We start from the raw sequence: 22,506 nt of genomic DNA on the forward strand, positions 1-22,506 counted from the left end.
ATACGGACCCCAGGATTAGGAATGTCTCTGCAACGATGGCACAAATACACGCATTGTGGATATCAGCTTGCTAGTACCTCAACTACTTCGAATTTCCAGCAACACATTTAGAGCAGGAGAGGGGAACCCAGATACCTCCTTTTTAAACAAAAACTGATGCTAGTGTGCCTGTTTACAATAGTGTCCGTTCACAGGTTTCTGAAGTAGCATATCAAGGCTTTAAGGCATATGCATCTTTGCCTTTCAGCCAGGTTCCATGCTGAATTATAAACTACAGTTTCGTCATTTGTGGTTGTCATTAGAGAAGCTAAAAGGCAACCTGAAGCTCGTGTATGACAATGTCCAAAGGTTAAGCTCGAGCAGTTACTAGAGAAGCAGCAGCTTTACTTCTCACCAATCCTCACAATCTTACCTTTCATACCTTCTGCCACCTCGATAAATGTCTCCATCATAATTCCCTACCACCAACCATTTGTTCTTCATTTTGAAAATAAATCAATTCAGTGGCAAGATAGTGATGGCATCTACAGGCAGAATTAAAGAAACACCCCGTACAACTCTTGTGACTTGCAAAACAGGTCAGTTGCAGAAATTATTTTTGTGACATTTTTTTTTCTTACGGGGGGAAAAGCGGGGGCATGCAAAACTCAGGATCCCTCTTATCGCAGGCCAGCAAGATTTTATTTTTTCCATATTTAACCTTGTACAAAGGAGCATTTAACTGTTCTCACAGATGCAGAGGAAATAATCAGATGTGCGATCAACAATTGTGCCAGTGCAAACAGTCCGAGACTGTCAGTCGGGGTCGCTTGTAGGCTGCAGAACGCCCAGAAAAGGGTCCTGAAGCAAGGGCTTCTGTGGTTGTGCTGGTATCTGTTGCAGTGGGCTCACTGGAGATGGGAGCAGCGAGCTCACTAGAGGCAGGCTTGATGAGCTCAGGTTCTTTGGGATCAGGATCCTTAGCCACCTCCTGTTCTTTGACTGCCCTGAGGATGGGTTCACGCAGACAGTAGCTCCGGTATGTGTGCTGGTAAGTGGTGCTGGGTGTGCGTTGGAGGGGCTGCCCTTGCACGTGGCTATGATGAAGTAACACCTGGGGGACCTTGTCTCTGGTGCGGTAGTCAGACTGGTAGCTTGAGATGAGGGGTCTCTCGCGTTGTAACTCCTCCTTCAGGGGGATCCAGTCAATTAAGTTGTGGGTGTTGGGAAGGCTCCCCTCTATTCTCCGCCTTCCTAAGCCCTGCCACAAAGCAATGGCCAGACTGTTCAAACTTTCACTGCAAAAGAATCATCTAACAAACCAATGGAGCAAGAAGAGGCCAGAAAGTGATCAAGGGTGAAGACAGATATATTTTGAGAGCAGTGGAGGCAATTGGAAGTCTCTTGCCATCTTGAATAGAAATTAGTGATGGGCTCAATTTGGAATTGGACTCAACTAACAGAGCCTTTGTAAAGTGAAGGATAGACAAAAGAATACACGTGACATTGATTTTTAATAGTATGGCCTACACAAGGGTTTGACATCTCTAATGCAAGTTTACAGAGGGATTCACACAACTCACTGTGATTGCTTTCAAAACATTTCATCTGTCTGCACACCAAGCTGAAACTCCTGCCCTCAGCACTTGACCCTGCCCATATTAGTTTTCTACATATTGCTCCAGAAGATCACCAATGTGCCACACTTGCACATCTCATATCCATCTGTTCAGTGTCTATGGCATACTCCTGATATTACACATAAGTCCTACAGTGATTGACTTGAGGTGATTGGTGTAGCTATTGCTTATGGCAGGAATAGAGAACCTGTGGCCGTCCAACTATTGGACTACAACTGTCATCATCCCTGACCTGCACCAACAGCAACTTCTAGAAGGCCAAACGTTTCACATCCCTGGCTTATGAAATTATACCTAATCCCAAGGATGTATGTATTCTGCTGTATTTTTTTTTTAAATGCTACAATTTATGCACCAAGAAAGGCTGAATTCTGCACGTTATCAATGAGGCAACATTTTAAAAATTTGCCTATTTTTGCATTATTTTGTCTTCTCTTATGGGGGATCAGAAGGAGGCAATGAGCTCTGCAGGGCTAAAACCGTACACACTAAATAATGAGAATTCTAGTGAGACCCTGTCCCTTGGCTTCTGAAAGTTCAGAGTTACCCAAATAGTTTCTAAGCCTATCTTTGCAGCCACGATTAGAGATGTGATTTTTTTCCGCAAAAAAATATTCTGGGATTTTTAGCAACCTGAATTCTTGTACTGTATTGCAAAATTTCTATAGCCCTCTGCCGGATCCATACTTCAGCCAACCACTATGTTACTGAGGACCAGAACCTCTGTCTAACATAATGGATAAAAATACATGGCTCACTAACATTTCCCCTCCTGCCTGGTTGCCTCCGGAGCTGTATATGCAGATCAGGAGTGGGAGGAGTCTTACGGAACACTCCTGACTTAAGAAATGATGTGGCATGCCGAACCTACTCCTGTCCAGCTCTATTCTGTTCATGCTGCAACTGACTCTGACTGCCGGGCTGCATCAAGCACCCATTAGATGTGTACCGATGAGCAATTGACAGTGCAGGCACACAGCCTTAGGCTATTGCATGCAGCACAGAGCTCTTAACTAATGCTTCTACAAAGGCAGCCAGTTAGTGTCATCAGTTCCTGAGGGAGCCCTGGAACCTGCCAAGGGAGAGCTTATCACATTAGGAATGTAAATGTTGTCTCTAATCATGCACTCCTCTGATTAGCTTCTCCGCTGGCATTGCTGCAACATAAGAGAAAAGAAAGAATGAACCTCACCTTCCCACCACCACCCTTGCCGCCCTCAACTCCCTCTGGACCAAGTATACTCACATTCTCAAAATATGTAGCCGATCCTGGGAAGGCATGCCTGTTGTCATGCTTGGAGAATATGTGCTTTGAAGGTGTTTCCTTGAAAAGAGCACAAGCAAGATTTATTTATTTTTGTATTATAACATTCACATCCCACCTTTCCTTCAAAGAGCACAAGGTCGTGTATAAACATGATTTTTTTATCCTCACAACAACCCTGCCCCCTCTAGGATGCACACCTTAATGTGGTGAGGGGGTTTGAGAGTGTGGAAGAAGCTGAGAGCAATGCCGTCAGGAGTCTAGACCAAGAGGCTAGACTCCTAGCAGGGGCACCCATGGCAGAATGGTCAAAGCTGAGACACCAGACTAAGATGCATCCAAACTCAGAGGAAGGCAATGGTAAACCACCTCTGAATATCTCTTACCTATGAACAGAGTATCCAAAATGCAACACGAGATAGTGATGGAAGATGAGACCTGTGTCCCACCGCTGCCAGCACATGTAATGTTCTTCCCCTAGAACCACCTGTCAGGCTCATACCCGTGGCTACTACCAGGGGAAAATGTAGTTTTTATTTTTCTTTAGCTCACCCTAGCACAGATCTCACAAGATCCCACTGTTAGGCAGCACCACCAGCCATTCCCTGTAAACAATACTGCTAGAGACTTTGCCTTGTCTCCCTATGGCTTATTGTTACTTTGTGTCTGGGTGCCCTTGCCGTCCACAACCCCCCTGTATCTTTGTCTATAAAGCATACAGCCCAGGGTTGCCCTGGATACTTGATGATACACTATCTCTTCACCGCTGCCACCATTTGATACTGTTTCTCCGCCTTGGTAAATACCCATTTCCCCTCTGGTCTGTGAATCCCCAGCCAAAGATCAGGCTTTAGGTAAAGCAATAAAAGTATTTATTTAATTAACACCATATTAAGAGGCACGTCAGACTTTGCTGTGGCATACATTGACACATATATAATAATAATAGTAATAATAAATTTTATTTGTTAGTCGCCCATCTGTCTGAATTAACAAACACTCTGGGCGACGTACAACAATATAAAATACAATATAAAACATATACAGTCACCAATTACAATATTAACATCAATTCATCTAAAACCATCCTTCAGTTAATACAGTATAAAAACCTAACCCGCCCCAGAGATCCCATAGGCCTGCCTGAATAGCCAGGTCTTTAAGGCTCGGCGAAAAGCCATCAGGGAGGAGGCATGTCGGAGGTCAAACGGAAGCAAGTTCCAGAGGGTGGGGGCCACGATCGAAAACGCCCTCTCTCTGGTCCGCACCAGCCTAGCTGTTTTCACCGGTGGGACCGAGAGAAGGTCTTGTGAGGCTGATCTTGTTTGGCGGCATATTTGGTGATACTGGAGGCGTTCCTTCAGATAAACTGGGCCGAAACCGTATAGGGCTTTAAAGGTTAGTACCAACACCTTGAATTGGGCCCGGTACACAACTGGCAACCAGTGTAGCTCTATCAACACTGGGGTGACATGATCCCGGCGACGGCTCTGCTTTATCAAGCGTGCCGCCGCATTCTGTACCAGCTGCAGTTTCCGGACCGTCTTCAAGGGTAACCCCACGTAGAGCGCATTACAGTAGTCTCGTCGAGAGGAGACCAGGGCATGTATCACCCGTGGGAGCAGATGAATAGGAAGGTAGGGTCGCAGCCTCTGTACTAGATGTAATTGGTACCAAGCTGCCCAGCTCACTGCCGCAACCTGAGCCTCCATAGACAGCTGGGAGTCCAAAATGACCCCTAGGCTGCGGACCTGGTCCTTTAGGGGTAATCTCACCCCATTAAGTACCAAGTCAAAATTTCCCAACCTTCTCTTGTCCCCCACTAGCAATACCTCGGTCTTGTCAGGGTTAAGCTTCAGCCTGTTCTCTCCCATCCATCCACTTATGGACTCCAGGCAATTGGACAAGGTATCCACAGCCAACTCTGGTGAAGATTTAAATGAGAGACAGAGCTGCGTGTCGTCCGCATATTGGTGACACTGCAGCCCAAAACTCCTGATGATGGCTCCCAGCGGTTTCATATAGATGTTGAATAGCATGGGGGAGAGGATAGAACCCTGTGGCACACCACAATTAAGAGGCCAAGGGTCTGAAACCTCATCCCCCAATGCCACCCGTTGATATCTGCCGGAGAGGTAGGAACGGAACCACTGTAAAACAGTGCCTCATATTCCCAATCCCTCCAGGCGATTTAAAAGGATACTGTGGTCAATGGTATCGAAAGCCGCTGAGAGATCCAGGAGGACGAGGAATGTATATTCACCCCTATCCAATGCCCTCCTCATATCATCCACCAGAGTGACCAAGGCTGTTTCAGTTCCATGTCCAGTCCTGAAGCCCGATTGGAAAGGATCTAAATAATCTGCTTCCTCCAAGTGTGTCTGTAACTGTTTAGCCACCACTCGTTCAATCAGCAAGTCGGTGCCTGAGCATGTTCAACATTTAACAGCCGTGTTGGAAGCGCTTAAAAAGGCTGGTTTAACCATCAAAGTAAAAAAATGCCAGTTTGGGTTACCCGAAGTGACCTACCTAGGGCATAAGGTGGGGAGTGGTAAAATATCCCCCTTATGGGATAAAGTGGAGGCTATCCAATCTTGGCCTGTTCCCGTAAACAAGAGACAAGTGACAGCATTCCTAGGTATGGCTGGTTTTTATAGAAGATTTATAAAGGGGTTTGGAGAAATAGCAACCTCGTTGCATGAATTGACACAGAAAAAGTGTGCTGAGTGTATGAGATGGGATGAAAGGTGTCAAAAAGCTTTTGATCAGCTGAAGCAAGCACTGTGCCAGAGTCCAGTGTTGATAGCTCCGGACTTTGAGCAGCCATTCATCATGGCGACAGATGCGTCTGATCTAGCTCTTGGAGTTGTGCTGATGCAAGAGAGGGATGGCATCAAGCATCCTATTGCATATCTGAGTCGAAAACTGTCAGCGAGAGAACGGAACTACTCATCTGTACAGAAAGAGTGTTTGGCGGTCGTGTGGGGCCTGAGCAAGCTGCGTCCCTACGTGTGGGGAAGAAGATGCACGGTCATCATGGATCACCGAGCGCTGCTGTGGCTGAACACCATGAGAAACAACAACACCATGCTGCAAAGGTGGTCCTGGGCGCTGCAGGAATATCACTTGGACTTCGTTTTCATCAAAGGAAAGGACAACGTGTTGGCGGATGGACTTTCAAGGCAGGTTGCTGATACTGCAGTCACGTGATCAAGATGTGTGACAGAAAGGACACTCTAACCCTGAGTGACACGTACTTGTGTATAACACGTCGTATTATTCCTGGGTACAGGAGTAATACTTTGCTTTTATTTAAAGGGGGGGGGGGGAAATGTGATGCCCCTGTATTTTTATGATTGTAAATATGGTAAGTGCAGGTTTATTAAGGTATATATGGTAAGTGGATTGAGTTAGAGGGGGGAGTACATGGGTTAGAATGTTGGAGAATGCTGTATGATGATTGGCTGAGCGTTTGAGTGGCTGAAGGTATAAATGAGAGGATGACAGTTGGTTCAGGGTTCTGTTTGGTGGGGGAGTTGTTGGCGATTGGTTGTGGAGTGTGAACGGTTGTTCAAAGTCTGGAGCTATCAATATCGGACCCTGACACAGCGCTTGCTTCAGTTGGTCAAAAGCTTTTTGACACCTTTCATCCCATCTCACGCACTCAGCACACTTTTTCTGTGTTAACTCATGCAGTGGGGTTGCTATTTCTCCAAACCCCTTTATAAACTTTCTATAAAAACCAGCCATACCTAAAATGCCCTCACTTGTTTCTTTTTTACTGGAACAGGCCAAGATTGAATAGCCTCCACTTTGTTCCATAAAGGGGTTATCTTTCCACTCCCCACCTTATGCCCTAAGTAAGATACTTCGTGTAACCCAAACTGGCATTTTTTCACTTTGATGGTTAAACCAGCCTTTTTAAGTGCCTCCAACACCGCTGTTAAATGTTGAACATGTTCAGGCACCAACTTACTGAATACGGCTATATCGTCAATATAAGCCACAGCAAAGTCTGACATGCCCCTTAAAATGGTGTTTATAAATCTTTGAAAGGAACTTGGTGAGTTCCTAATCCCCATAGGTAATGTGGTAAATTCATATAACCCATCAGGTGTGTTAAAAGCAGTTTTGGCCCTGGATTGCTCTTCCAACTCCATCTGCCAAAACCCTTTGCATAAATCTATTGTGGAGATGATTGTTGCTGGCCCCAACAGTTCTAGCATGGTGTCTACCCTAGGCATGGGGTATGCATCCGGAACTCTGATTTTATTTATAACTCTGAAATCAATACAAAATCTGATCGTCCCATCTTTTTTTGGTACCAGCACTATACTAGAGGACCAGGGACTGATTGATTCCCGAATCACACCCAACTCTAGCATATCTCTTACTTCCTTTCTAATTTCATCCAACATTCTTCCATTCACTCTGTAAGGGGTAGATCTAATTGGGGGATGATTTCCAGTGTCAATAATATGTTTTGCTACACTGGTTCCACTAGGTCTAACATTAAAGAGATCCTTATGTTTGCTCAGAACACTTAGGATTCCCCCTTTGACCTTGTCATCCACCTCCTCTGCCTTGTTTTTTGTACCAAGACTGGCAAATTAGGACCACTCAGCATTCTGTCAAATCTTTCTGCATTTGATACAGCTTCCGGATTTGATAAATCATTTGCAATCGTTTTCAATCCTTTCTTTACTTCAGATAATTGTAAACAGTGACTTTATTGCATTGGCCTTTGATGACCACCTTGTATCAGAAAAACTTTTAAGTGACATTTTTAAAGACTTCATTAAAATTTCCCATCGTGTTGTTATAAATTATAAATTACATTTCACAATCACATACGTATTTAATTTTTAATTTAATTTAATTTAATTTATGTACAATATAAATTTAATAAATTAAAATATCTACCCTGGTATAGAATTGTAGCAAAATAATGTACTATTGCTAAATTCAAATAGATGATTCACCACCTTAACCTTAAAATATACTAACATATTTTTGAGATTTTTATTATTTAATAAAGCTTACCTACCTGTTTTCACAATAACACATAAACACGAAAACAAAGTAATTCGTTCATTATCGAATCACAAGTTGAAGTCAGACTAGTTAACAAACAGCGTCAACAATATTTTCAGCTGTGGTCGTTGGGTAAAAAGCAGCATAAACCACGACATAAACATAAACATTCGCTCCCGTCGTGCGTGTGATGCGGCGATCAGTCCTGCGATTCAGTCATTCAGATGTTGGTGAGCAGAGTGCGTCCAGGGCATCCAGGGACAGAGCGATGCAATGACCAATCGCTAAACCGCTAAATAACACAATGGGCTGCCTGGGCCCACTCGACGCACTCAGTTCACCGACATCTGAACTGCACAGCAGAGCACGGCAGCGAAATTTAAAATTTGAAAATATTATGTTTGACCATTTTTTTTGTCACTTCCATTTCAGGGCCCCCTTTGTCCTGTGCCCTGTGCCTGTGCACCTGTTGCACCTGCCTAGTTACGGCACTGCTGCCTGGGCCAGCTCAACGCACTCGGTTCACCGACATCTGAACCACACAGCAGAGCACAGCAGCGAAATTTAAAATTTGAAAATATTATTATATTTGACCATTTTTTTGGTCAATTCCATTTCAGGGCCCCCTTCATCCTGTGCCCTGTGCCTGTGCACCTGTTGCACCTGCCTAGTTACGGCACTGACTGCAGTCACGTGAACAAAATGAGAGACTTAAAGGACACTCTACCCCTGAGTGACAGACACTTATATAGCACGTCATATTATTCCTGGGAACAGGAGTAATACTTTGCTTTTATTTAAAGGGGGTGTGTGTGATGTCCTTATATGTTAAAAACTGTAAATATGGTAAGTGCGGGTTTATATAGGGATATATGGTAAGTGAATTGAGTAAGAGGGGGGAGTACATGGGCTAGAATGCGGGAGAATGTTGGATGATGATTGGCTGAGTGTTTGGAATGGCTGAAGGTATAAATTAGAGGATGACAGTTGAGTAGGGGGGAGTTGAGAGGAGAGTGATTGGAAAGGAGTTGAAGTGGGAAGCAGTTGGGATTGAGTTGACAGAGTTCTGAGGGAGGTTTGGATTCTATTAGGCTGATATTTGAACAGAATATATATAACTGGAAACATAAGAGTGACACTATATGAAACCATACACTTGTTAAACATTCCTAAAGTAATCTTGTTATTTCCTAGTGTTATCAAATAACTACTTTTATTGGTTTACCAAAAGCCTGATCCTTGACTGGGAATACACAGACCAGAAGGGAGGGCAGGGCAATTACCAAGGCTGAAGGGAAACTGCATCTAATGGTGGCAGCGGTGAAGGGAGAAATTGTAACATCGTCAAGTATCCAGAGCAACCCAGGATTGTATGCTTTATACACAAAGATACAGGGGGGTTGTGGACAGCAAGGCACCCAGACACAAAGTAACAAGCCATAGGGAGACTAAGGCGAAGTCTCTAGCAGTATTGTTTACAGGGAGTGGCTGGTGGTGCTGCCTAGCAGTGGGATCTTGAGAGATCTGTGCTAGAGTGGAGTGAGAAAAAATAAAAACGACAATCCTGACTGGTGGTGTCCTGAGGTGGTGCCCAGTGAAAGGCGGTAGCCACAAGCAGGTGGAAACCTGACAGGTGGAGCCAAAGGTGGGATCGTCACAAGACCCCCAGGTCAGAAGGCACTCACTGAGTTACTGGGGAAGAACAAAGGACAAGTACGAGTAGCGCTGTGACTAATGACGCAGCTAGGTCAAAGCCAAAAGGAAGCCCAGAGGCTGATGCGCACAGATGCGAAAGGAGAGTCCGGAGCTGAACGACGCACACAATATGAACATGGAATGTGAGAAGCATGAACCAGGGGAAGTTAGAAATTGTCAAGCAATAAATGGAACGCATCAACATTAGAATACTTGGCGTGAGCGAACTGAAATGGACAGAAATGGGACATTTTCAATCAGGCAACTACAAAATATTTTATGCAGGAAATGAGAAATTAAGGAGAAATGTGGTTGCTTTAATAGTGAGAAATTATGTAGCAAGAGCAATTAGGAGCTACAACGCAAGGTCTGAGCGAGTGATATCAATGAGATTAAACAGGAAATCTATTAACATAACCATAATCCAAGTCTATTCTCCGACAGCAAACACAGAAGAAGAGGAATTGGAGAGATTTTACGCAGAAGTACAGGAGGAAATTGATCACACACCAAAACAAGATGTGCTGATAATCAGGGGGGATTGGAATGCAAAAGTAGGGAACAGAGAAGAATTAGGAATTGTGGGGAAATGGGGCTTAGGAGACAGAAATGAAGCAGGAGAAAGACTTATTGAATTCTGTGAAGCCAATAATTTGTTTCTTGCAAAGACGACTGTACACATGGACATCACCGAATGGTCAATATAGGAATCAAATTGATTATATAATTGGTAGCAGAAGATGGAGAAGTTCCATACTTTCTGTGAAAACAAGACCAGGAGCAGACTGTGGTACAGATCATGAACTGATCATATCGAAAATCAGAGTAAAGGTAAAGAAGAACAACAAAGCAATCATAATGCCAAAATACAATTTAGATAACATCCCAGAAGCATATAAAGATCAAATAAGGAACAGATTGGAGGCTTTAGACTTAGCTGACGAGAACCAGAAGAACTATGGAATGAAGTCAGAGATGTTATCAGGGAAGAATGCAAAAAGACAATACCTCTAGTTAAAAAGAGAGAAAGACCTCAATGGATAAATAAAATGGTTAAAGAAAGAAGAAAAGCAAAAGGAGACAGAAACATGGTCAGAACCCTAAATGCAACAATACAGCGACTAGTATGTAGGGACAAAGATAACTATTACAATAGTTACTGTATGGAAATAGAAGAGGACAACAAAAAGGGTAGAACAAGAGCCCATTTCCAAAAGATTAGAGAAATGAAAGGGAAATTTAAACCAAGAGTAGGGATGTTGAATAATCAACAGGGGAACTCCAGGAGCGTCACCAGCGGGGTGCAGGTGGTGCGGGTCGCACCCGGGTGACACCATGGAGGGGGTGACACCAGAGCCACCCAGCCCTGCCCCTAGGCTGCAGCACCAGGTCCAGGAAGAAGCGGGGCAGGCCGCAGGCGGACGCCGCGGACAGCAGAGAGCTGAGCTGTCCGGCCTGAGCAGTGTGGCGCAGCATGCGCGCTAACACATCATTGGAGGCAGGATGCGCCCCCACGCCCCCCACGCAGCCCCCCTACCTCTCTACAGTAGTCTTTACCATTGCCCTTAATTAAGATGGCAGCCGCAGTTTCCCTAAGGGGAATGAAGCCTCAGCTGCCATCTTTGTTGATGGCACACGTGCGTTCTACACACGCACATCTCTGCCATCAACTAAGATGGCGGCAGTGGCTTCAGTACCTTCGGAAAACTGTGGCCGCCATCTTAATTAAGGGCAATGGTAAAGACTACTGTAGACAGGTAGGGGGCCGCGCAGGGGTGTGCGGATCACGGAAGAATGAAGTTCATGGGCCACTGTTTAGGAACCCCTGACCTAGAGAATCTACCAACCATCACAAGCACCACATAGTTGTTAGTCATCATGGTTTCATATAGAAGTTTGGAATTCTGTGGGCTGATCCTTCTGGTAGCTCAAAAACTACATGACAGATAAATATCTGGTTCTTGCATTGTTTTCTGTTTTACCATTTATTCTTATTTTTCTGATTATTGCTATTTTAGTGAGGTCTTATTTTTATCTCTTACTGCTATTTATATTGTAGTGTGATCTTGTATTTGCTTTGTTTATTTATTTGCTTATTTTGTATTGATTTTTTACAGTGTAATCCAATCCTATCCATATCTACTTGGATGCAAATCCCTTTGAGTGCAATGGGGCTTTCTTCCAAGCTTGCAGCAAAGAACTGCAGCCCTAATGTTGTTTTATTATTTGGTTTGTTAGTAACTTTGTTCATTTGATAAAGAGAAAGCAGGCTATACTTTTGAAATAAAATAATAATAAATAATAAAAAGTATCATAACTGTCAATGGCTGTGATTATATTTATTTATTTTATTTATTATATGATTTATATCCCGCCCTTCCTCCCAGCAGGAGCCCAGGGCAGCAAACAAAAGCTTTAAAAACACTTTAACTTTAACACATCATAAAAACAGACTTTAAAATACATTAAAACAAAACATCTGTAAAAACCTTTTTTAAAAGCTTTGAAGACATCTTAAAAAAAAGAAAAAAAGGTTAAAAACATATTAAGAAAGATTTAAAAACATATTGAAAAGCAATTCCAACACAGACTCAGACTGGGATAAGGTCTCAACTTAAAAGAACAAGTTCCTTATCACTTGAGGCTGTAGTTCTCTGCACACTTCCCAGTTTGAGTAAGCCCCATTGAATACATTGGGACTTGCTTCTGAGTAAACAAACATCGGATTGCACTATAAATATATTTAAAGATTGTGTAATTCATAAACATATTTGATAGTCATGTTTATATACATATTTCTTCATACTGTGTCCCAGTAAGTATTTGATTTCACACTATGGTTGCAGATGATTTTTTCCTCTACATTTTAAGTGTGCCCTTCTTCCTGGGGGTGGTCATGGTTCTCCATTGTTTTCATCCTGAGGGGAGGATAGGCTGAGAGATGGTGAGTAGCACATTTAAGGTCTCTTCACTCCCCCCCCCCCTTTTATTTGTATTTACTTTATATTTCTTCAATATCTTCCCCTGGCTGTTTTTATGTATTTTAAATATTTTTAGATTAAATAAATAGGAAATCATAATTGTGAACCTCCCTAAAAGCAATTTACCTATCCTTATGTTTTGGCAAAGTGATGGTGTGAAGGCATGCTGGTAGAACAAGAGATCATGTTTGAGGCATGTTATAAGGTGTTTGAGGACTTTGTCACACATTATTTTTTGAGACCTGTAGATTCATGTTGGAAAGAACATGTGCACGTAGTGAATGGTGGCTTGGGTGCTGTTTTTTCAGTCTATGCTGCATGCGTAGGGAAGGTGATACATCATCTGGCAGCTAGCTTCATAACGTGAGAATGAAAAACATTTGGATCACCATTCACTTGTTTACTTTTCTCACTATTGAGACCACTTCATATATTACTTTTTCATACACAGAAATTTAATCTTTGTATAGGAAAAAGTATTTTGTAAAATATGAAGGACAGTGGCTGCCCAGTCAGTATAACCGCTGTACAAGATCTACTCAGCCACTGTAATTACCTTTTTGTTTTGAGTGCCCTTTTGTCTGGGTCTTGGTTCAGGTGCGTATCCAACTTTGATGTGCTTATGGAAGGGGTGTGCAAGTAGTGCCCCCCCCAAGTGTGGAGGCTTGGACAAGCATTGTGTTATGGAAAACCAAAGTCTGTGTGAAAGTACATATTTGGGAATGCCATCAGTGTAATCCTAAACACATTTAATAAATAATATCGAACTTGCACGTCACAAAATATATTACGGTCATGTCCATAAGCACCAGGAGGGTAATCGCCCAGGGGATCTTAGTCCCTCTGCTTTTTGGGGAGCAGGGTCCCTATGTCTCCAAGCATCCTACAGTCAGCATGAAAAGGGAGTGTGTTTGTCACTGAGAAGAGTCTTCTAATATGCTTCCTTGCCTTTCCTGCTGATTGTAGCCAATCAGAGTGAAAGGAGGTGAGTCAGCCACTGAGAAGACTCTTCTCAGTTGCTAACGCTCTCCACTTACATGCTGATTGGCTCCTAGAGATGTTTGTCGTGAGAGAATGCATTAACAAAGATCTCATTCTTAATCCAGGAGCAAAAAATTGTGTATGTGGCTGCAACTATCATGAAGGGACTCTGCACTTCTGAATTTTCTACTAAACAACTGATAAATACCTATGTAACTTTGTGTCTGGCGACTTATCACTTTCCATAATTGTAAGGAGGTGTGTCCACCCGCAAGCATCCCAGGCACCTAAATGAGGGGTGACAGCAGCATAGGGACATAAGCAGATGTCTTATACCAGGGGTTCCCAAACTTTTCTTCTACATAGACCACTTGAAAATTGCTGAGGGTCTGAAAGTATCTGAAAATTTACTATGGGCAAGATAATTAACTCCCATTAGTGATAAGAGCAAGAATTTGGGCTGTGCGTATGATATTGTAATTTAAAGGTGTAATTTTAATTTTGCTAGTTGTTTATGTCACTACTATTGCCATTACATTCAGTGATATATGGGAATTACGATTTACAAGTAACATTAGTACAAAAAACATTACTAAGGATTCTGTATGGTCTGGTACGGGAGGAGGTCCATGGGGGTGACACCATGAGTTACCACACCGGGTGACATGAACCCTAGTGACGCCACTGGGGAACACACTGACTGACCGAGATGAAATAAAAGGAAGATGGAAGCAATACACTGAAGAACTCTATAAAAGAGATGCCAGGATGACAGATTCATTCATGGAGGAACCGTATGATGAAGAACCAGAAATTTTAGAATGCAAGGTGAAAGCTGCTCTTCAAATACTTGGATATGGAAAACTAAACAATGGCCCACAGACTGGAAGTGTTCCATATGCATCCCAATTCCAAAGAAAGGGGATCCCAGGGAATGCAGTAATTATCGAACTATTGCCTTAATATCCCATGCAAGTAAAGTAATGCTCAAGATTCTACAACAAAGGCTCTTACCCTATATGAAGCGAGAAATACCAGAAGTCTAAGCTGAATTTAGAAAGGGAAGAGGCACCAGAGATCATATCGCAAACATAAGTTGGATAATAGAATGGAGCAAGGAATTTCAGAAGAAAATCACCCTGTGCTTTATAGATTACAGCAAAGCCTTTGACTGTGTAGATCATAAAAAACTATGGAATGCTTTAAAAGAAATGGGGGTGCCACAGCATCTGATTGTCCTGATGCGCAACCTATACCCTGCACAAAAGGCTACTGTAAGGAACAGAATATGGAGAAACCGACTGGTTCCCCATTGGAAAGGGTGTGAGACGGGTGTATTTTATCACCCTATTTATTTAATCTATACGCAGAACATAGCATACGGAAAGCAGGATTGGACCAAAATGAAGGTGTGAAAATTGGAGGGAGAAATATCAATAATTTAAGATATGTAGATGATACAATACTACTAGCAGAAACCAGTAATGCAAAGATGTATCAGTGAACACTAAAGTCAGGATCATTTAGACCATGGTATTCTTGATTTCTATGTACGGATGTGAAAGTTGGACAGTGAAAAAGGCGGATAAGAGAAAAATCAACTCATTTGAAATGTGGTGTTGGAGGAGAGCTTTGCGGATACCATGGACTGCGAAAAAGACCAATAATTGGGTGTTAGAACAAATTAAACCAGAACTATCACTAGAAGCTAAAATAATGAAACTGAGGTTATCATACTTTGGACACATAATGAGAAGACATGATTCATTAGAAAAGATAATAATGCTGGGAAAAACAGGGAGTAGAAAAGAAGAAGGCCAAACAAGAAATGGATTGATTCCACAACGGAAGCCACAGACCTGAACTTACAAGATCTGAACAGGGTGGTTCATGACAGAAGCAGAATCAGGTCGCTGATTCATAGGTCGCCATAAGTCATAGTCGACTTGGAAGCACATAACAACAACCCTATGAGGATTAGCCTCCTGCAAAATGTACAGCCTGCAGCTCTACCAGTGGAGTAGGGATGGATGTGATCTCAGACACTGACAGGGCACGTATGGCCCAAAGCCAATAGATTCAGAGTAGGAACTGAGAAACTATGGATTTGTCATTGCTATGGAAGATAATACCAAGTCAGTATCTCGCAGCCTTGGTTCTCCACCGGTATGATGTCACTAATATTGACCTACCTCATTATAGGAGTGTTGTGATGATAAACACAAGTTCAATACAGTCTTCAACTGGCCAGTTTCTTGTAGGTTGACTGTCAGATACTTATGCTGCCTTTGTAGTTAACTTTTTATAAGTATACAGCAGGTATGGAGAATCTTTGGCCTTCTGCAAGTATTGCTAATGGCCAGGGATTAGAAGAGTTATAGTTCAGCAACATCTGCAGGAGCAAAGATTTTCCCCACGTAAGGTTTTTTTTTTGTGATGGTACTCATTGGTACATAGTACCATTACCTTTTCACCATGGCAACCATTTTGTGCTGGCACCCACGGGACTTTTATAAAGATGTGAGAACTGGCACCTCATTTTTTTTTACCGAAAAAGCCACTGCCCACACCTACTATATAGGCTGAGTGAGCAGCCAGTAGAGACAGCTACAAGCACACAATCAGTGCTAGTTCAAAATCAACTGAAAAAAACTGGATTTTTTTTAAAAAAACCATTAACCTGCTGGAATAGATATTGTCCTTTGTTGATCACCAACCCTAGGGAAAGATATTTCTCTACTTTGTTTAATAAAATGGCTCACAAATACCATAAATGATCAATAGTAGCAATTAACACCTTTTTTAAAACATTGAAGGCATCACAAGTTGATTTCTTTGGCCTGCGGGCCAGTCTTGTGAACAGTTAAAGCATGTCAATATTGCAACTCCCCATGTTCTAGGTCAATCCACTTTTTTATTCTTTTCCAGGGTATGTTAAGATGCAAGCTTGACCCATGACAATGCATGCACAAGGTCATTTAGCATATAAGTAGAGCCTTACTGGATCAAACCAAAGGTTCATCTAATCTAGCACCCAGTTTCCAGCCAGATGCTTCCAGAACATCTATAAGCAGGACATGCCAAAATCCCTTGCAAATATCAACGTGTGACTTAATCACAGCCAATATATCTATATTTTGAAAATTGGTCGCTTGTGTTGCAACTGATCTTGGAGATGTAGGTCATCATGGTCATTATTCCCATTCTACAGATGAGGGACTGAAGCTGAGAAATGACAACTTGTCCATTTGTTACATAGTGGGTCCTTCAATGAACCAGGATCTGATACCAGGACTCTGTATGTAGCAAATGGACAATCATTTCTTTGCTTTAGTCCCTCATCTATAGAATTACTGTTAAATTGAGTGAGATAACATCATGTCATGAGCCATAAGGTGTGTTTTTAATTAATATTTTTTGTGCAGCATTACTGATGGTGACCATATATGCAGATTGCGCAGGAAGCATGCCATATCATAATCGGTTCCACTTCTGGGCCTGGGGTTTATCAGGTCTTCTTTTTGCATTAAAGTTTTTACCTCATTTTTTAAAAAAGTATACACCTTTTTGTGATGGGTCTACATGGAATTATTGCATTTCTCCCACTTCCCAGCTATTGTGTTTCCCCTCCTCTTTCACTATGGGAGCATTTTCTCCAACTTCCTTTGCATGGAACGTACCCCAGTGTATCTACCCATCCATTTACTGTAGGACACCTTTGCTCATTTTATTTGTAGATTCTTCTAGTATTTCTTTCAGGAAAAGCTAAAGCTGGCTGCCTCATAACACTGGACAGAATTGCTTTGTGATCCTGTCTCAGTTTCCCCTCTCCCCCCGCATTATACTGTATCACAATTTTTGGGGGGGTGTATTATAGGTATATAAGGACAAAGGAGCAATTTTTTTAAAAAAATGGTGGGAGGAAAGTGTGAGCCTTCAGTTCCAGAATGAAGGGGATCAAAATACAGGCAACCTGTGAAGATTGGTCCTGACTCCTTGGCCAGCGAAGACTCATATTGTTTGCAAGTCTGGATGCATCCTCAGATAAGTGATGGGCTATAAACCCAAATAAATCCATCAAATGTTCTATGTGTTGTAAGGCCAAATAATACAGTGTTCATCCAGAAAAACAACATGAGAATCTTGGTCCTGCCTGCTCCATATTTCTTTTTCTTTAATGGAAAGGAACCAAGAAAAAAGGTAGAAATAAATAACAAAGGGCGAGCCTTATCTTTATGAAGCACTTTACTCAATGACCACATTTGTTAGTTTTCAACTAAGGTGGGTGTATAAACATGATCTGAGAGCTCAGGCAGTTGACAGTCTGGCCAAACCCAGCATTATGCAGAGAGGTCAAACTGCTGGTTAGAAGACGTGTTCAAATTTTCCCAACAACTTTGAGGACTAGAAAGTTTACTTTGCCTCTGAAATGAACGGAAAGATCATAATTCTATAGTGTAGTAATACAGTATTGTTTGCTTGTTTGCAAATCACCTTGTATATGTATATCAAGTGCCAGTGTATTGAAAGCCAGTGGTTAGAGCAGCCTTTCCCAACCAGTGTGCCTCCAGATGTTGTTGGACCACAACTCCCATCAGCCTCAGCCAGCATTTCCAATGTTCAGGAAGATGGGAGTTGTGGTCCAACAACATCTGGAGGCACACTGGTTGGGAAAGGTTGGGTTAGAGTGTTGGATTACGATCTGGGAGATCAGGGTTCAAACCCACTCAGCCAGGAAGCTCACTGGATGTCCTTGGGCCAATCACAGTCTCTCAGCTTAACCTACCTATAAAATGTGCGGTGGGGGGACCAAACCATGTTGAGCTCCTCAAAGGAAAGGTGTTGTAATAAACAAATAAACAAGGCAATTTACAAACATAATAAAAAACAGCTAAAACAGTTTAAAAAAATACAAAAAATAACTGAAGATAGGTTTAAAAACAATTCAAAATGAATATCTAAGGTATAAATGTTTTCATTCAGCTGGAAAAACTTATAAAAAAAAGTTTTAAATTGTTACCGAAAGTACAGATAGTGGGGGCCTGTTGTACCTCAACAGGTGTTCCACAGTTCACGGGCAGCCACACTGAAAGCCCAGTTCCAAGTTACTATGGAGGAGGCTTCTGATAATTTTGGGGAGTTCAAGGAGACATTCTTCTATAGAACACACTGACCTACTGGGTATATAAGGGACAAGGCAGTCTCACAAGTAAGCTTGAACTTGGCCCAGGGATTGGCAGCCAGTGCAAATCCTGAAAACACGGTGTTATATGCTGGCAGTAGTTTTCTTCCACAGGAAATCTAGCCATTGCGTTTGGCTGGCATTAGCTGCAGTCTATGGACCAGTCTCAAGAGTAGCCCCATATAGTACACATTGCAGTAATCCAACCTTGAGGTTACCAGTGCATGGACAACTGTGATTAAGCTATCCTTATCCAGGAACAGTCATAACTGTCTTACCAGCCAAAGCTGGTTAAAAGACACTCCTAGCCACTGATGACACCTGGATGTCTAATGACACAGCTGGATTTAGGAGCACCCCCAGTCTATGCACCTGCTCCTTCAGAGAGAGTGCAACTCCATCCAGGGCAGACAACTTACTGGCTTCCCAGACCTGGAACCACTCACCCAGAGAGCCTCTGTCTTGCCAGGAACCAGACTCAGTTCAAGGGCTCTCATTCAGCCCACCACTGCATCCAGACACCAGTCCAGTACATACAGTATTGGACAGACTGGAGAGACTTGGGTTCAAATCCCCACTTGGCCATGAAGCTTGCTGGTAATTTGTTTTCCTCACAATAACTCTTGTGAGGTACAGAATGCTGAGACGAGAAGATAAGGTAAATCCATGTATAAAAGAAAAATCCCTGAAATCCTTGAAGTTAGGGTATAATAAAAATGTGACCAAAAATATAGCATTTTTAATTATAAAGAGTGCTTTCCAGTATGTATTCAGGTAAACACCAGTCAGCAAACTTAAACTGTCTGAAAGGCAGTGCCTTGGCAAGGGGACCATATGAAGGGGCTAGATAGAATTTGAACGTGGGTCTATCCCACACTTCTTACTACTGGGATTTGTAATATGTCTTCCACTCAGGCCAAACTCCTTGTGTGACTTGGACAGATCTAAAAAGGGTCCCAGGCTATGGTCTGAAGGCATGTAAGGCCAGCTCCCTACTGAAGCTAAGCAGGGTCAGGTCTGGTCAGTGCCTGAATAGGAGACCGCCTGGGAACCATATGTAAGCCGCCCTGGGTTTCTATCATGAAAAGAAAGGCGGGGTATAAATGCAATTAATTAATTAATTAATTAATTAAAAGGGTCAATTTCCTGTTCCTCTTCCACAGTTTCCATCAACAAGAAATAATTCAGATACATAACATAACACATAACACATCCAAATCACATAATTGTTAGCGACTACTAGTGAGCCTCTCAGCCTTTTTTACTCTCTCATAAGCCCACCCATGAGATACTAAAAATTGTAATTAGTGAGTTTCATTTCCCCCTTTTTATCTTACATTAGTGATGATCTCATTGTATTGCTGTGTAGTATTCCTCCTTGTGGTTGCCTGTATTTTCAAAATAAAATTTAATGTAAAACAAAACAAACCATTCTATTCCTAGGCAAACAAGGCCTAGTCTTAGGTTGCAATTCTAACACACACACACACAGCGACAGAGAGAGAAGCACACATCTGGAGTGGGATTAGCTCTATCCTCCAGCTCCTCAGGCTCGCCCGCAACAAGAAAAACAAAACTGCCGCCTCTTCTGACAGGAGGAAGAACGGCATCCGATGCTGTAGTGCATCTGCCACTTTGTACCTCCTCAGGACGTTAGGACTACTCTGCCTGTCCAGATTAACAGTGTACACCTACTGAGCCTTATCCTGCAAAGTGCTGAGCCAAGACCCTTTCATCTCTTCAATTCAGAGCTCCTCAGCATCTGACAAGAATGGTAGGCACTCTGTGTTCTGTGTAGCGGACACTCTGTTAGCAGATACATTTAATCAATCAGCCTCTAGGAGTATTCATTCTAAGGGACTCTTTATTGTGCCATTTATCGCCTGAAAAACACTTGCAAGCTGGCAGCTGAAGATCTGCTTTGCATTCTCCAAGGGCTGCTTATTCTGTTGCTGGTTGTGTCGATCCAGTGCCTGAAAAGCTTCTGCAGGCACACTTAACCATCCCTAAGAGCCAAAAGGGCAGCAGGGCCAAGAAGGTTGTGGTGCACATGTCGTGTTTCTCTTACTGGTTAGAACTAGCCAAACAAACATTTTGCTACGGGTGTCCAATTGCTAAAAGCGGACATTTATATAGTGCCTTAAACTGTGAAGTGCTGGCTCTTTTAGAACAACTTTGTCACTTACAACCAATCTCAGTCAGTCTGGCTATAGGAAAATTCTCAGTTTTACAAGCTCAAGCCAGAATTGCTCTTTTATAATAAACAGCTTGTAATTCACAGATGCTCTGTGTCTCTGGATCATACTGTACACAAGTGTACAAGGTGCTAGCTAGAGCCCCATTGCGATGTATGTATATGTGCATATAGCTTTAAGAGAGCCTGCAAGTCGTCGTTTCTCTTTCCTCCTAGATCCTGGCTGGGCAGAGTCTCTCACTCTTGGTGCAGGCCTTGGAGCTGAGGCAGTGCGCCACGTGGCTCCTCAGAAGGTAGTGTCTTTTCGTGAATGGTAGCAATAAAGAACCCTGTTGTGAAGGTACTGAAGCGTCTCGTGTGTTGCCTGCAGAGCCGAGCAGATGGTAAACTACAAACTAAGCAGTTTGTCACTCGTAACAAATTATGCTCATTGTCCCTATCATATCTGGGGCCAGTATGGGCTGCTTTGCACCACGGGTGGTACAACATTAACAGGGGCTTCTCCTGCACTCCTTCAACCTGCTTTTCAAAAGTCACATCTTCCAGTTTGGGTTGAATGCTTTAGCAAGAAGCTTGCAATCTGCAATCTCTGATTCATCTTACCTTAACACCCTATATTCAGTCCATCATTAACTTACATTGCTTCTCCCATTATAATACTACAAAAACTATAGCCTTTCCTCTTTGTCCCCCTGTGTCCTGTTAATCTATCATATTGACTACAGTTTGCAATAATCTCTCTGGTCTTCCGACATCTCACTTTTGTCCACTCATATCTACTCAGCACTCTTCTGTTAAAATTAATCCCTGTTTTCGTCACTGACATTGTGATGCCTGTCCTTATTTCCCTACACTGGCTTTCTGCCCTCTACACAAGCTTCTCACCCTTACCTTCAAAACTCTCCACGGCCTTCCCCCCCCCCATTCTCATATCAACCCATTCCTTCCTGTGACCCTCACTTGTCTAGCACAACCACCTTCAGCCATACAAAGGTATCTTAAGAACATAAGAACATAAGAAGAGCCTGCTGGATCAGGCCAGTGGCCCATCTAGTCCAGCATCCTGTTCTCACAGTGGCCAACCAGGTGCCTGGGGAAAGCCCGCAAGCAGGACCCGAGTGCAAGAACACTCTCCCCTCCTGAGGCTTCCGGCAGCTGGTTTTCAGAAGCATGCTGCCTCTGACTAGGGTGGCAGAGCACAGCCATCATGGCTAGTAGCCATTGATAGCCCTGTCCTCCATGAATTTGTCTAATCTTCTTTTAAAGCCATCCAAGCTGGTGGCCATTACTGCATCTTGTGGGAGCAAATTCCACAGTTTAACTATGCGCTGAGTAAAGAAGTACTTCCTTTTGTCTGTCCTGAATCTTCCAACATTCAGCTTCTTTGAATGTCCACGAGTTCTAGTATTATGAGAGAGGGAGAAGAACTTTTCTCTATCCACATTCTCAATGCCATGCATAATTTTATACACTTCTATCATGTCTCCTCTGACCCGCCTTTTCTCTAAACTAAAAAGCCCCAAATGCTGCAACCTTTCCTCGTAAGGGAGTCGCTC

At 42.8% G+C, this 22,506-nt stretch overlaps 1 protein-coding gene across 1 annotated transcript in view; it reads right to left on the reverse strand.

The window, feature by feature from the left end:
- Positions 1-492: 492 nt before the first annotated feature.
- Positions 493-22,506, reverse strand: part of C3H3orf84 (chromosome 3 C3orf84 homolog) — a 37,097-nt gene continuing 15,083 nt past the window's right edge. The window contains exons 3-4 of the mRNA XM_061618879.1: positions 2,866-2,943; positions 493-1,240 (exon numbers count right to left, since the gene is read on the reverse strand). Coding sequence (XP_061474863.1) covers positions 761-1,240; positions 2,866-2,943 — 558 coding nt within the window. The 3' untranslated portion in view covers positions 493-760. The remainder of the gene's footprint in view (positions 1,241-2,865; positions 2,944-22,506) is intronic.

The sequence above is a fragment of the Rhineura floridana genome, chromosome 3 (assembly GCF_030035675.1).
Source record: "Rhineura floridana isolate rRhiFlo1 chromosome 3, rRhiFlo1.hap2, whole genome shotgun sequence".
Taxonomy (NCBI): Eukaryota; Metazoa; Chordata; class Lepidosauria; order Squamata; family Rhineuridae; genus Rhineura; species Rhineura floridana.